The sequence below is a fragment of the Achroia grisella genome, unplaced genomic scaffold, assembly GCF_030625045.1.
Source record: "Achroia grisella isolate CSIRO2021 unplaced genomic scaffold, CSIRO_AGI_Agris_v1 utg109, whole genome shotgun sequence".
NCBI lineage: Eukaryota > Metazoa > Arthropoda > Insecta > Lepidoptera > Pyralidae > Achroia > Achroia grisella.
In genome coordinates, this window is record NW_026712573.1 from 4,742,824 (window position 1) to 4,759,535 (window position 16,712).

General features: G+C 32.9%; 1 protein-coding gene across 1 annotated transcript in view; it reads right to left on the reverse strand.

Annotated features, from left to right (window-relative positions):
• Nucleotides 1–322: 322 nt before the first annotated feature.
• The window catches only part of LOC131844786 (uncharacterized protein CG3556), a 126,429-nt gene continuing 110,039 nt past the window's right edge, over nt 323–16,712 (reverse strand). Inside the window, exons 3-11 of the mRNA XM_059193754.1 lie at nt 16,058–16,133; nt 6,381–6,577; nt 5,528–5,625; nt 4,656–4,903; nt 4,106–4,266; nt 3,314–3,530; nt 2,612–2,762; nt 1,647–1,858; nt 323–1,151 (exon numbers count right to left, since the gene is read on the reverse strand). Coding sequence (XP_059049737.1) covers nt 1,090–1,151; nt 1,647–1,858; nt 2,612–2,762; nt 3,314–3,530; nt 4,106–4,266; nt 4,656–4,903; nt 5,528–5,625; nt 6,381–6,577; nt 16,058–16,127 — 1,416 coding nt within the window. The 5' untranslated portion in view covers nt 16,128–16,133 and the 3' untranslated portion in view covers nt 323–1,089. The remainder of the gene's footprint in view (nt 1,152–1,646; nt 1,859–2,611; nt 2,763–3,313; nt 3,531–4,105; nt 4,267–4,655; nt 4,904–5,527; nt 5,626–6,380; nt 6,578–16,057; nt 16,134–16,712) is intronic.

Genomic DNA, 16,712 nt, shown 5'->3' on the forward strand with positions numbered 1-16,712 from the left:
TCATTTGTCAGTATTACAAAACTATTGCAAATATTAAGAAATATTCCTGAACTTCCAAAGTTTACAGAACAAAATATTGTGAAAAAAATTTGGAGAATGATATATCAAACGTAATAATATTAAAATTAAATGTAGAAGTGAAAATAATTAACTTTCTAATAAAAATGCCATTTATATTTTATGGTACGAATATTTTTATATTAATAATAAGTAAACCTATGCCATATATAAAATATCTGATTATGAAGTTATTAAGAAAGTGTTTCATATTTGTTATGTGCAAATATGAAATACTTTCAAAATTCAAAATTCAAAACTAATACCTATCCAAGTTATAACAAGAATACATTATATATAATTAACGAAGATATTACATATTGTAATCCGCCATAAGAGACTCGAACTTCGCTTACTTTGAATCTAACAAGTTGTTAAAATTCTGTTGCGTGCAATGAAGATCTTAGAAACATATTTTGATTAAACATAATGTTTAGTTTGAAATTTAAAAGATCACGCCTATATTGCACGGATAAAACTTAAATGTCTTTCTTAACCTATGTAATTAAATGCATATGATGAAAATATGATCATAAAAGTCAGATGGCGTATCAACCATGAGCTTAGAGTCAGCGCTGATGATAGACTCTATTAATACTTTTAGAACTTGTATCAGTTTCTAAAAGAGCAATGGTTGGCTCTCGTGTGTTATGCGATGTACTAGAAATATGGCCCTCTTTTGCATAAAGCCCGACCGTATATTGTCAAAAAATCTGTCAGGTTTTTCTTACATTTACCGGACACACTCTCCGTGGATACTGCACAATGGATTTGTATTATTTTGCTACTTTCAGCACGTGTGAGATTACAATCATTCAGTTTGAAAACCTTACCATCACTACCGGAAGCTATAAGAAGATAAACCTTCGCAAATTTTGTGACAGACTTTTCAAAAATATGCAACCGGTTTTAAATTAAATTAATTGGTCACTGAACAATGTCAATCAGGTCTTGTGGGATGGGATGTTCTAAGCCTTTCATTGTAATTAACAAAAAATGGAAATGAATGGGGCTCAAGGCTCAGTCCAGGATTTACAGCTTCTTATACCAGAAAAGATAGTGTTCACCGTCTTCGACTAGTAGGTCGTCCACACCTGGAAGAAGAAAGAAAAGCGTATGATTCTTCTGCTTAACTATATTTTTTGCAATGACAATGCAACTGATCGGAATCTATCTAAAATATCTAAAATAAATTATCATTGCAAAATGGCTGATATGTGACTGTGGGGTAAAGACATAATTATAGAGTAATTTATTAAGGTACAATGGGACTGGCATGTACTTTTGTACGTTGTACGAAAGTCCCTAAATATTAAAGAAATAAGAAGAGTAATTTATAAAACTTAAAAGAGACTTTGGAAAATAAAGTCAGTGGTATAAAACTTAAAATATTAAAAGAAAAAACATGAACTATTCGCATAATCACGCGTGAAAGAGTGATAACAAAAAATAGTTAAATGCAATCACTTACGATTGCGCACGCTAGTTTTCCCGCGCTAAATCGCCCGTAAAAGAATATGTCGTGTAAAGGTAGGTAGTGAAGTATAGTGAACAAGAGCTAAATAGTATACCAGAGCTTAGGAGCTTACCAACTGGTGCGACGAGTTGGTTGCCAGGTGGGCTGGAGGGGTCTGGTATCTCGGGCAGACGGTACAGCAACCAGTAGTGGTAGCCCATTGGCTCCTCCTTATGGCCTGCCAGGGTGTGGACATAGTGGCCATTTGGCCATTCGCTCGCCTCGAATTTGAATTTTGGATTTTGATCGGCGGCCATTTGCATCACGTGGTAGAATGACACGTTTCTGGAATTAAAGCAAAATCTTAGTGTAGAATAATAACTTAGTACAATTCACGTAGCGCCTCATCTAGTCCCAAGCTAAGCAGGGTTTGTGTTGTGTATACTAGACAATTGATTTTCTTGTAAATACTATATATGCTACCAGGTATGTTGAAGCGTAAAGTATAAACGTGTACCACATATTAAATAATATATGGTAAAATAATGTCAAGAAAATTATAACGTGCATAGAAAACTGAAATAAATACTATATAATTTTGTAACTACATATACATAATATAGACATTTCTTCATGGGAGGTTTATACCAAAAAAAAAAAAAAAAAAATTTGCCCCTCTTGAGTTAAGATTGCAAAGTACACACTGTTACAATTAGGGTTCTGAAAAGCACCTGAAAACAGGTGCAAACAGAGCTGGATACATCCATAAATTTCACAATCGGTTCACAAGAGATATTCAGCAGTTCGGATTGATCGTTTTGATTGATCTTATAATAGCCCATAATATTTGTTGATAAATAAATAGGTTATATGACTTTAAAAGGAATTTAAAAATCGGTTCAGTAGATCTAGAGATTACCCCGGGATCGTGCCCCGAGGGATGTAGATGGGTACTGCCAGAGTTTCACCTCAACAAAATCGCTTATGAGTGTGTTAGTATCGTCAAACCATATGGTCTCGCAGAGATTACCCCCTACCGCATAAACTGTACCTCTTTATAATAAGTATATGTTAAGAAAATAACAGAGAACGTCTTACCTAGGGGCGACCATTTGCAGCGTAAAGTTGTCGGTAACGTTGGTGCCCAACCAGAGGGTGTAAGTGAAGGAGACATTCCTAGCATCAGACTCGTTGGCTGCCTGTCCCGACTGGTACGCCAGCTTCACGCTGCCGTCACCGTTGTTACTGTCTGCCGTTATTAACACAAAGTTTTCAGAAGTAGTCATTATAAGTCCTCTACATCATGTACAGAATAGACACGAATACAAGTGTTTGTACCGAGCAAGGAATCGAATATGTAACAATTGGAAGTTTAGCACGGTGGTATCACCTCATCACTGTACCGATGTGTATGATGTGATGAGATGTCGCTACATAGTATATTGTTAATTAGAGTGTTATTGTAGTATTTAGGTAGTGAGCATATTGGTGAAATAATTGTCCTATGTTTAGTAAGTTTATTGTACTTGGCTTATCAGTAACGCGCATATTTGACGCGAAGCCAGGATGTACATAGATTGATTTTACACTAAACTTGAATGTATGTTAGTGGAGACGTAAAATAATGGATGGGTCTCAAGTGTTGACAGAAATACTACAACTGTAGGCACAGAAGTAAAGCGCTGTGCTGTAGCTGTTTAGCTAGACCACCGAGCCTGTCAGTTAGTACGATTAGTTCTTTATTACATATTTAAATATTAATCAATATATAAGTGTTTGTAGGTACATAAATGTAGATACCTAATGGTTCATGACGGCTATCAAGCAGCTTATCGCTACAGTGCGGAGGTCGTACAGCGGCAAGTGAGGCTGGAGTCAGCGCTGTAACTGCTGCAGCAGTCTTTGCCACATCTCCCCATCCGCCGTCAGAATTCTGGCGCTCTAATAGCCACTTCCTTGCAGCTGGTAAGCTCCAGTGTTGGTGGGCACCTGGGCCGCTGTCGGAGTCTTCGAGAGCCTAAAACAGTTTTTGTGTTATGTAACTTAAACCGAAAACAATTGTGGTAACGCATTACTTAATGAATTTGTATTATTTTGTTTCATTCCGCTACCAGCATATATACCAGCTAGCATATGTGAGGTTAGAGAATATTTAGTGCAGAGACCTGACTACCGCCTCTGGTCCGTAACGTTAATATACACGAATCCAACTTTTTCCTTTACCTGTCTCATGTAGCTCTGTCTGTCATCCTCTTCCCCTCTTTTCTTCTATTTTTCCATAGATAATATTATTTATAAGTTCATCATGCCCTTACGTGTTTCCCCACATATTCTCAATAATATTTATCATCTGTCTCTTTCCTTTAACCTTTTGCAGTACTGCAGGTGGTGTATTACGTTTATTTATTTCTTTCCTTTACGTCATTCTTGAGCTTTCTATAGTCTATATGTGGACCATTATTTACCAATATATTATGTGAAAATTTCGTCCAAATTTCGAAGGACTTTTTTAAATAAAACCTTAATGCAAATAGAGACAGTTTTCGTCTATTCACTATTTTACGATTTTATTATATGCAAGGATATATATACCTGTATAGCCAGAGCGGTGGTGGTGAGGCTTCCAAAGCTACCATCAGGGTGCTGTTGCCGCGCAAGACCTGCCATCGGACGGCGCACGAAGTGGATCAAGCTACGGTGTCGATGGTCTTGTACCACGCACCGAAGCGCCAATATAACCATCGATATCGTATCTGCAATTTGAGATGACATATTTTGTATCATAAAAGTCCGAAACGAACTGACGGGACTAAATCAGGGTACTACCATATCGTACCGTATTTTAATAATTGTATACTTTCAGTATACAATTATTTATTGAATTTGCAACATGTGTTTTAAACTACATTTAGTTTACTACTTGATGGATTTATATAGTCTACACCCATAAGCAATATGTACGATTTACGAAATACGAAGAAAGTCTTCGTAGTTCAGACTACCGATTACCATCAGAATATTCTTAGGCTTGTTTTTCAGCATTGATAAAAAATAGGTTAGCCATAAAAAAAAAGGTTTGATACCATTAAATTTGTTAGAATTTCCAACAACTCCTATGCTATAAGAAACCAGTTTCTCTTACCAAGACTATGGTCAGCTGCAGCATTAGCAATGTCCAATAACCGACGAATGTGACGGCGTCGGACATGCGCTGCTGAAGAGCAAGCAGCCAGGGTCGCGTAGGCAAACTCCAGGTCGTGAGGGGGCTCGCGGTGGAGAAGGGCGGTCACCAAATCCCTCCCGTGGAAGGAGCGAGGGTCTTTGCAGAGGGCGCCGAGGGCCAGCGTGTAAGCTGCGAGACGACCTAACGGTGGTGGTGACTCGTGGTGCCTTTAACAAAGTTTAATACCTCAATTGTTATCAGTAGACGTCTTCCAGGCTGAAATGATGATGATGATGAATGGCGCAATTACTATTTATCCCTAACTAACAGCTACTTAGTCCGCGTGGTACTTGTTATTTCTTTGATTAAAAGATTTTAGATAAATTAAATTATCTAAAATCTTTCCGTGATTAAAAGTATCTAAAATGTTGTAATTTCATTTAAATCGATCTAACTATTTCGGAGATTAGCCCGCAAAAAAAAAATTTGAAAAAATCTGTATGAGTACTATTTTACTTTTAACATTTCCTAAATTCGATTTTTGCGGTTTTTTTATATACAGATATCATACCGTTATATCAGTAAAGTTTTATTAAGGTCCATTTAGTACTTTTTGCGTAAAAGAGTAACATATATCCATGCATCCAACTATCCACACTCACAAACTTCCACTTTTATAATATTAGTAAGATTAAAAAAAGTTATTTGGTACTCATAGTATAAACTCTATTTACAATTGTCAACTTTATCTATATATAAACAAGATATTCACCATGATATTGTTTAAGAGGTTCCAATACTTCTTTCCTCTTTTTACTTTGACACTAGATGGCGTTGCATGATTTACTTACTTGGATATCATAAGCAGTATTTCTATCTCCATCTGTTTAGCTGACAGCTGCATTTCCAGACCTTGCTGTTCAATTTCTTTTCCAGTGTTGTTGGCTAACTGTAAACAGATTACATGAGTAATAATGATAAATCAATGGTTATTTTTCATATAACTACTTAGGTTATTTTTTAAATTCATGAAGTTATTTCTGCAAAATTCTTTACCGAAATCTTTAGTTATTTATGGATATATATAGACTATAATTATTAACAATATATTTTGAGAAAAATTTGTGCGGAATAGTAAATATTGCTTCAAATATATCAGTGATTTATTCGGAGTATCTATTGTCTATACATTTCTTTACTTCTAGAAAAAAATAACGAACACAACTTCCTACGGAAAACATATGTGAGGTCGCTTCTAGAATGAATAAACTATAGTCAACGATAGATGCTATGTAAATACTTTATACCTTGTCACAATAACAACTCATTAATAATATTTTAAAAACGAGACTCCAATATATAATAGCGAAATAATGAGATTTATGCTTTGTCACAATAAGAATTCATCTTTACATAGTATATGTAAAACGTCACGCGCACGCGCACGTCGCAGCCGTTGTCTGATCGCTTATATCCTTTAAATTAGGCATAGGATTTCAATGCAGTTTTCAGTAATAGATAGTGTGTTTCAAGAGCAAGCTTTATATGTATTATAGTATGGAACAAGCCGAGAAACTCCAAGATGTGTAATGCGTCTGTGCGAAGCATGGACAGCTCGCTAGTTAATTATATTTATAAAAGTTTGAATCCAATAGATTATTCCACTGTGACATGGTACTCAAATATTGATATATCAATACTCGCCTGCAGAGTAAGCATAACATGATGCGTATCATTTCCCCAGCCCCAGTCCGGCTGACGGTGTTGTAGCAGGTACTGCAGTGCCTTCTGTATCGCTTGGCCTTCGTTCAACGTCTCCTCCCAGACGATGGTCGACGTGGAACTGACCACAGTAGTAGTCGGGGCAGGCTTGGTGGTCGCAGTCGTCGGTGCTTCCGTTTCTGAAGTATAGATTAGTTTTTTTTAATGGTAAACTGTTGACGCACTGTAGTACATGGTTGATTAAGTATGTATTATGTGAGGGTTAAGAAAATAAAGTTTTGATGAGTTGGACACTCGCACTTGTATTTATTTCGATCCCTGTAAAATACTACATTGGCTACGAGAATCTATACATATAATTAAAATTGGAGCGTCTATGTGTAATATTGAATAAACCGTTTTTCAGTACATGCATTTAACATTTACAATTTTTGTCTGTTTGTTCCGGCTAATCTCTGAAATGGCTGGACCAATTATGAAGGTATTTTTTTGGTAGGTAGCTGATGTAGTAAGGAGTAACTTAGGCTACTTTTATTTTAGAAAAATAAAGTTTTTTTTTCTCTCTGGCAACACTGCCGATAACAGTCTTTGTCAGTTGGCTCTTATTTATTTATTGTTTTTAATTTATTACTTGTGAAATAACGATACTAGTGTATATAATCAGTGAGTTTTGGGCATAAGTAACGTCGATTATTGTTGGTGTGCAAATCTGTGATTTCTTTGTGACAAAAATCTACGTTACAAAATTTGTGGGACCGCCAACTGTCAAAGTATTGGTAATTTACAATAGAAGTCTTGGATTTCTATTGACTCCTTTAATAATTAAATACAGTTATTACACTTCACTATTACTATATCCGTTTACAAATAAACAATAATATTAAAGTTAAATATTCGATAGTGAAGATCGGTTGTTGTTGTTGAGAGGAAAAAAAAAACTACCCACTAACATAAAATATTATTGTTATTACAATACAGCTCATAAAATTTATTTATTATCATATTGATAATATATTCCAAATAGCTGTGCGAAACTAAACTTATGTATTTGATTAAATAACAATACAATATTAGTAATCCATAGCCATTGCTAGATATCATATGACAAATTAAGACATATATACTGTAGTGGTAATATATAAGATTAATTATTTTTTTGTAACAGTATTGGTATTTAAAGTTTTTACTAACAATATTTATTTATTTATTTATTATTAAATTATTTTATTGAAGGGAAATAGCGCACTTTCAACACTGTATTTCTTCTATTGAATAATATTCATTGTTGTCTTGTTTCGTAGATATTTAACATAATAATTAAAAATGATGTCCCGCAGAGCATGTGATCTTGATGCTAAGCTCAAGGTGACACTCTTAGAGTTAAAAAAATCCAATGAATTAAATAAGGCCTTATTACAGGAACGAGATGAAAGTGAGATTGAAATTAAGTTGATGTCTGATAAATATGTGGCTCTGAAGAATGACCTAGTGAAGATCAGTACAGACTTTGAAGTTCTACATATCGAAAATGAAAAACTTCAAGAAATTGTAAATAAATATGATCTGTGCAGAGACACATATGAGTCAGCATTGCAGAAAATCACTCATCTAGAGCGGCACCTTGAGGAAGTTCAATCACAAAATAAATCTTTGTTGGATCACAGGCGGTTGAGTAGTTATAACGAGACCATGGATCTGTATACAGAAATGTTAAATACTACTAGTGATCAAACATCTGCTCTGCCCCTTGTGACCATAGATTTGACAAATACACCAAGCTCCTATAGTCCTAATAAAGTACCTATTAATAGTAGTAATAAGTTAAAAAAATATGTAAAATTAAATAAATTTATTCGAAAATCAGAAAATTTAGTGAAAAGACATAAAAAGTGTTTAAAGTCAATTATTACTAGGAAGCAAAAAATTGACTTATCAATAGAATTAAATAATTGTAAAGAAAAAATATATAACAAAGATTTAGAAATAGATGAATTATCACAAAAAATTAAACTATTAGAGAACTCGTTGTCCAATTTATCTTTGAAATACGAATCAGCTAAGAATGAAATACATGAATATTCTGATCAGTTGGATAATTTAATAAAATTAGGTAACTACAACATGGAGCGGTTTGTTTCTCTTACGGATAGATGTCACTGTAATTCACCAGAGTCTGATAACTATATCCAACCGTCCCACCATAATCAGTTGAACATTGATATCTCATCCGTCACGGAACCAGACGTTTCATGTTTACCCACACGCAACAGTACAAAAGTAAATAAATGCAGCACTGTACATGAAACCATCAGGAGAACAATTATTTATTCAGATGAATTTGGCAAGGATTTAGGTAGTTTATTATCGAACTGTCTCTCGCAACAAGTAATAAATAATTGTTTTCCGGGATCAGGTATATATAAGATTATAAGAAATATAGTAAATGAAAAATATGATATTCACACGACCCTAGTAATAGCGTTAGGGAATTGTTTGCATATGCGTAAATCTGATATAGTTAATTTAATAAAATCATTATATAATATAGTGGAGCTTGGTATAGGTAAAATATTATTATGCGCATTTCCCTACTCTCAATCCCTGACTAATGAACAGAATAAGTTCATTTATAGTATAAATAATTTAATTTATTCGATGACATATCATTGTAATGATATATTTTATTTTGAAAGTAACAAATTTGTTACAAATTATTATATGACGGGAGGTAATTTTTATCTTCCTAAAAAACAAAAAAAGACTATTGCTAGTTTACTAGCGTATAACATTTATGATCCCATTATAAGTAGTATAACGGATTTAATTAGTAATATTAGTAATAATACTAATAATGTGACATGTGTTAATTTAAACTAACATCTACGACATTGGTTAAGCCACAGGATATGGTCATTATTCATCAAAATATTCGTGGCTTCTCCAGCAAAGAATTAGAATTAAGTCTATTCTTAGAATCTAACAATGTACGGGTGTTATGTCTGACAGAACATTGGCTTAAACAATATGAAATAATTTGTCCCTTTGAACATTATAATATAGCTAGTTTTTTTGCTAGGAACAATGCCATTCATGGCGGGTCAATTATTATTTTAAAAAATGATGTAGAATATAAAAACCGTCAAGACATTGTAAATATTTCTATTGAGCAAACAATTGAACTATCTTGCGTAGAATTAGTTACTTGTATAATAATTTGCGTTTATCGTCCGCCATCGGCTTGTTTTGATTCTTTTGAACTGGCTATGGAGGAAGCATTGAGACGAGTCGCACGGAGGAATAAAACATTATTTGTATGTGGCGATTTTAATGTTGATTTATTATCGGAATGCTCAATAAGCTTAAGATTGATTAACTTATTTAAATCATTTAATTTGCACAATCTTTTTTTAGAACCCACTAGGGTCGCAGGAAATTCTGCCACTTGTATAGATAATGTTTTTTGTAATTGTGAAGTAAAGGTGAAAATGAATTTCGACTGTCTTGGATCTGATCATTATGGACAAAAAGTTATAATTGAAACTAAGGGATCCAAAGGGACTCAAACAATTACATGCAGACAAATAACACAAAAGAATTTGGCACGTTTTAAAAATAAAATTGAACATAAAATATCTAGTGTCATAGTACCTCAATATGACCCGGACATTGTATGTGAACATATTTTTAATTTAATTGAACATGAAGCTAGCAGTGAATTTAAAACAAAAACCTTTTCAACTAGTGTAAAATCAAAGTTTTGTGACTGGGCCACGTTTGGTATTTATAAGTCTAGGGCTAATCTTTACGAACTTTACGAAAAACGAAGCTATATATCCGATCCCTTATTTCATGAACATGTAAAATCTTATTCGAAAATATTTAAAAAGGTTTGTCATACAGCTAAGTCTCTCTATTTAGGTAAAATAATAACTAAATCTAAAGATAAAATAAAAGCCACTTGGAAAGTAATAAATAGCGAAACTGGAAAAGTTAATTTTCAAAATAGTAAAATAGCTTTAAATATTAATAACAAATTGGTAAATTCCGACACAGAGGTCGCGGATACATTCGAATCTTATTTCACTAATATTCCATTAATTACGACACAGGCTCTAAAATCTTCCCCGTCTGCTGCTGAAACTTTACTAACAGACAATGTTAGCAAGTCATCAGCTGTATTTAACTTTAGACATACATCATCAGTAGAAATAATGAAAATATTCAAACAGCTTAATAATAAAAAAACAGAGGATCTATGGGGTATATCTGTTAAAATACTAGATAGTATAATGGAAATTATTGCGCCCTCTCTTGCTTTTATTTTCAATAAATGTATAGATGAAGGTAAATTTCCTAACATAATGAAAATTAGTAAAATCATACCGCTTTTTAAATCTGGAGATAGAAGTGACCCAATAAATTATAGACCTATATCTATACTCCCAGCACTCAGTAAAATTTTTGAAAAAATAATCCTTATGCAGCTTGTCAGTTATTTCAATTTAAATAATTTAATCCACAATAGTCAATTCGGTTTTTCCAAAGGTCGTTCAACTACAGACGCAGGTGCAGAGTTGCTTAGACACGTATTTGCTGCATGGGAAACTAAAATGGATGCGATAGGTGTTTTTTGTGACCTTTCTAAGGCTTTTGATTGCGTTGATCATAATACATTGCTAAAAAAATTTGCTTTTTATGGCGTCAAAGACCATGCTTTAAATTTAATAAAATCTTATCTATCTGATAGAATACAGAAAGTGAAGGTTAGCAACGCTACGTCTGACGGGTCACTTGTGCAAATTGGTGTACCTCAAGGATCTATTCTCGGTCCATTTTTATTCCTAGTTTACATTAATGATCTCCCATATGCCATGCAGGATAGATGCGGCATAGTATTATTTGCAGACGATACTTCATTGATTTTTAAAGTTAATAGAATGACTAATAATTATGACGATGTAAATAGTGCTTTGCGGCGTCTCCTGCACTGGTTTACAACTAACAATCTTATGTTAAACGCTAAAAAAACAAAATGTGTTAATTTCTCTCTGTCTAAAAGTTTTAATACTAATTGCAATATTAAATTAAATGACGAATCTCTGGAATTTATAGAATCTACTGTCTTTCTAGGAATCACACTAGATAATAAAACACAATGGGGTGCACAAATTCAAAGCCTTGCAGCGAAACTAAGTTCAGCAGCTTTTGCCGTGCGTAAGGTTAGACAGTACACTGATACTGATACTGCTAGATTAGTCTATTTTAGTTATTTTCATAGTTTACTCTCTTATGGAATATTACTATGGGGAAAAGCGGCAGATATTAAAAATATATTCATATTACAAAAACGTGCCGTTCGAGCGATCTACTGTATGAAGAGTCGTGACTCATTAAGAGAGAAATTCAAAGAGGCAAATATTCTCACCGTTGCTTCTCAATTTATATATTCAAATATCCTATATGTTCATAAAAATCTTGACTTATTTCCAAAAAACAGCAATATTCATAATATTAATACAAGATTTAAAGACAAACTTGCTGTCCCCAAGTATCGTTTAGAAAAAGTTAATAGGTCTTTTATGGGAATAGGTATAAAAATTTACAATAAGATACCAAAGGATATGTTGGAATTACCCTTAAATAAATTCAAAACATCTGTTAAATCATATTTACTGAGCAAAGCCTATTACTCACTAAACGATTACTTGAATGACGAGTGTGCATGGCAATAGTTGTTCATGCACTGAATTTTCATTTAATGTTAGACATAGACACCTATATAAATATACATTGTAAATAAACTGGCTTTAAAAAAAAAGTAATTCAATTGAGTTTCTTGCCAGTTCTTCTCAATTGGATCTATATACCGAACTGGACGGTAGGGAAAAAAAATAAAATTATAATGTAAAAATTTGACGTTCATAAGCGGCTAAAATGTCCTACATGAATAAATGATTTTTGAATTTGAATTTGAATTTGAATTTAAAAAAGTTAATTTCCACACGGACAAAGTCGCGGGTGTAGCTAGTTATAGAATAAATTACGCGGAAGTGCAAAACAGTTGTGAAAATGATAAATACTATAATTAAATATAAAACAAAATGTTTGTGGGCAGAGTGTGCGAATTTAATGTTGCAAGCACATGGTCGGCATATGTACAAAGACTGGGCATGTATTTTGTGGTAAATGAAATGAAACCACTGACGTGGATATTGGTGATGGGAGACGAAGCGTATGAATTGCTTTGAAACCTAGCTGGATATTAATGGAATGTGCAACCATCGCAATATATGAGCAGCATCACGGACACCATATCGTTTGATGCCTGAGCTACCTACTCCCTAATTCCTAAAGACTAATATGTGCTGTTTCCGTACTCTATTGTTTATCAGTATACCGTATATAGCTTTTCAAACCGGAACAGCTTACAAAGCAAGCTCTTTGCCGGCTTCTATCTCACCTATCGAGGCACAGTATTTTTAACTATATTTATTAATTCAGAATCTTTTGTCCGTTTTTGGTACATCATATATTATTTAGCAAAAAAAAAACGGAAAGATACAATGTAAAAAAAGAGACATTAAAACCGTGAATAATATTGTTATGCATTTATTTAATAAATATTATTGACATTAATATGTAACTAATAGTTGTAGTTGTAAATTAAATTGGCAGCATGCATACACACCTACACATATAGTACATAAACATGGCTACTTGGCTACACTAACATAATAAAAAAATGAGCAATATGCTATCTTACTAATAATGAGCAATCTTACTAATATCACAGATAACTTAATATAACGAACGCGAAAGTTTGTGAGTATGAATGGATGGATGTTATTCTTTCACGTAAAAATAACGGAACGTATTTTGATGAAATTTTACAGTAACATAGCTTAAAAGATATTATGTATATTTGTCACGTAATTGTGATGAAGACTAAGATGCACGTGGCAACTAGTACTACCAGAGAGAGAGAATAACACACAAGTTTCTTCCTTTGATGAGTCTTACGCGACGATGAGTGGTAGAATAAAAAAAATGCGACTAGTCAACAGTAATTATATTAAGTTTATTTAAATAAAGACTATTTCTATTTGTAATAAATTATTTGTTAAAAAATCTCCGCTCAGCATATTCCTGCTGCCTAAACTACAGAGCTGACTGTCAGTGCAGAATGGAGGTATAACAGGGAATTTCTATTTTTATACGCCGTGGGAGTAACTGCTATATCAAACTGAAACGTGGGTGGCAAGAATGGTAAGAAAGGGTAAGTTTTAGGTATTATTACCAATATTATAAAGAGGTAAAGTTTGTGAGCTTGAATGTTTGGAGTGACTCTATCAGTTGTCTAAAACCCATAACATAAGCATTTCTTAGCTTGGGACTAAATGGCGCTGTATGAGTTGTCCTGGGTTATTGTTATTATTATCTATACTAATTATGTATTGAAACCACTATAACTACATAATGGTTAGTTGCAATGGGGACCGTCCCGGTGGTCTAGCGGTTTAGCACTCCGCCTTATATCATATGGTCGCGGATTCAATTCCTCGGACGGTGCAAACATTTGTATTCATGAGTATGATTGTTTGTATTTGTTGGGGTGTTTCCTATGTATTTAAAAAAAATGTCAATTGTTTAGTAAATCTAGTCGTAACAGACTAGATTTACTAAACAATTGACATTTTTTCTTGATCTTGTCTAGTATCCATAACACAAGCTCTGCTTAGCTTGGGACTAGATGTCGCTGTGTGAATTGTCGTGAGATATCATATTATACTAGCTTTTACCCGCGGCTGCCCTCGCATTGAATCATTACTGGTTGCTAGATGGCGCTGAAGTAGCAAAATGTTGATATTTTATTTTATTGTTTTTCATAATAAATATTATTTTTATAGATAAAAAGTATCCTATGCTCATTCTAATACCTTCAAGAACATGTGTACAAAATTTAATGATGATCGGTTCAGTAGTTTTTGCGTGAAAGTGTAACAAACATCCCTACTTTCACATTTATAATATTAAGGATGTCTGTATTTCAAAGAGAGTTCTACATTTCAAAGCATCAATATAGAATATAGACCTCTCGGCATTGTTCCTAAGGATCGAATGTTATAAGGAAATGCTCGATCTAATAATGGGGAAACTTAGCTATTTAGTGCTAGCCGAATGTCGCAGCTGTTTTATTTATTCGCAAAGTTCAACTACGTAACTGCATTCTAAATTTCGTTAACTTGCGAACGTTCTGGATATAACGGTACCCACCGTGCCATAAGTAAATTTATCAAAATACGCTTAGTCTTCTAATAGCCTAAAATTTTAGTTTAATATAAATATAATAAGATTATGCATTTCCAAGACTTTAGTTATTAAACCGCGTTTATTAATAAGAATACATTAATCTTGGTTTATTATAAAATACAAGTACCCACCATACCATAAGTAAATTTATCAAAAGACGCTTAGTCCTCCAACAGACCTAAAATTTTAGTTTAATGTAAATATAATAAGATTATGCATTTCCAAGACTGTAGTTATTAAGCCGCGTTTATTAATAAGAATACATAAATCTTGGTTTATTATAAAATACAAGTACCCACCATACCATAAGTAAATTTATCAAAAGACGCTTAGTCCTCCAACAGACCTAAAATTTTAGTTTAATGTAAATATAATAAGATTATGCATTTCCAAGACTTTAGTTATTAAACCGCGTTTATTAATAAGAATACATTAATCTTGGTTTATTATAAAATACAAGTACCCACCATACCATAAGTAAATTTATCAAAAGACGTTTAGTCTTCCAATAGACATACAATTTTAGTTTAATGTAAACTTGGTAAGATTTTGAATTCCAAGATAATATTTTAGAAATAGAAATAAAAATAATCTTTATTCGAACAAACTCATTACAAGCACTTTTGAATAGTCATATTTTTGATTCTACCACTCATTCGGAATGCAGATTCATTACAAGAAGAATGAGCAAGAAACTTGTGTTGCTCTGTTGAAAAGATGTTTTCTTTTATATATACAACAAGTAAGAGGCATGCGATAATCAACATAGACACCGCTACGCACTCATTTTTAGTGTAATCAGATAATATTATCAGCGCTATGAACTTTAAGTTTTTCTATAAAAACACTTCAATTATATAGTAAGCTTTTTTACAAAGGAAGTGTTTTATATGACATTTATTTCTTTTTTCAGGTTTTTTTTAATATAATATACTTTAGTAATTCAATAGCATTTATTAATAATAATACATTAATATTGATTTATTATAAAATACAATTCTTCTTTTTTACTTTCGAAGGTCACAGGTTCGATTCTACGATACAAACATTTGTATTTATATCTAAGTATTTACAACAATACAAACTTATAGCTAATTGCCAACACATTTATATTTTAAAACTGTGATTGATTAATTTTCAAAGTTTGTATTGGTCTGGGTGTTTTCTATATACCTATATCAAGTATGTTTTTAATTTTATATTAGTTGTTCATACTCATATCACAGGCTTTGCTTAGCATGGGCCTAGATGGCGCTGTGTGAATTGTCCGAGTTAAAATATTATTATTATTACTTCAGTAGATAGAGTGGGATGACTATAGTTATAGTCTTATACTAGATATTACTCACCAGTTTGAGCACAAACGGTTACAGAAATCAACACCAGAACCCAGTAACTTGCTATACGCAGGTGCCCCATGTTGATCTGGAACAAAGCAACAAAATTGATATAGTCACATAATATTAATCAACAAAGCTTTTTCATACGTGTCAAGTATATAATATTGTATATATATATATATATATATTTAACAAAAAACTACATAACTGTCGTGCTCAATTAATATGACGTCCAATTACAAAACGAATTTAAGTACGAGTATACCAATGGGTAGGTACAATATATTGGGTTGAGGATAAGGGCGAAGGCCGTAACAAAACGGTTATCCTATCTGATTGTTATATTTTGAAATTAATCTCATTAAATAAGTAATTCATTTGCGCTACGTCGAGGAAAGGGAATTGTTAGTATGATGGACTGATGCTATTATTGCTAATGTTGGATTAATAAAACAACATATGCTTTTAATATGTTTGGACTGTATTTTTATATTTGATTTACAGGAGTACAGTGTGTATGGCTTGATAGTTAGAAACAGAAAGGGGGGAGTGACAGTTTGAATGAATCCTTTTTAAACTGTTAAGTGTTGCCATTACAAAACGAAAATATATACTACAAAATATTTATATTTATTTTAGGTTCAAATTGTCTTGAACAGCTTAC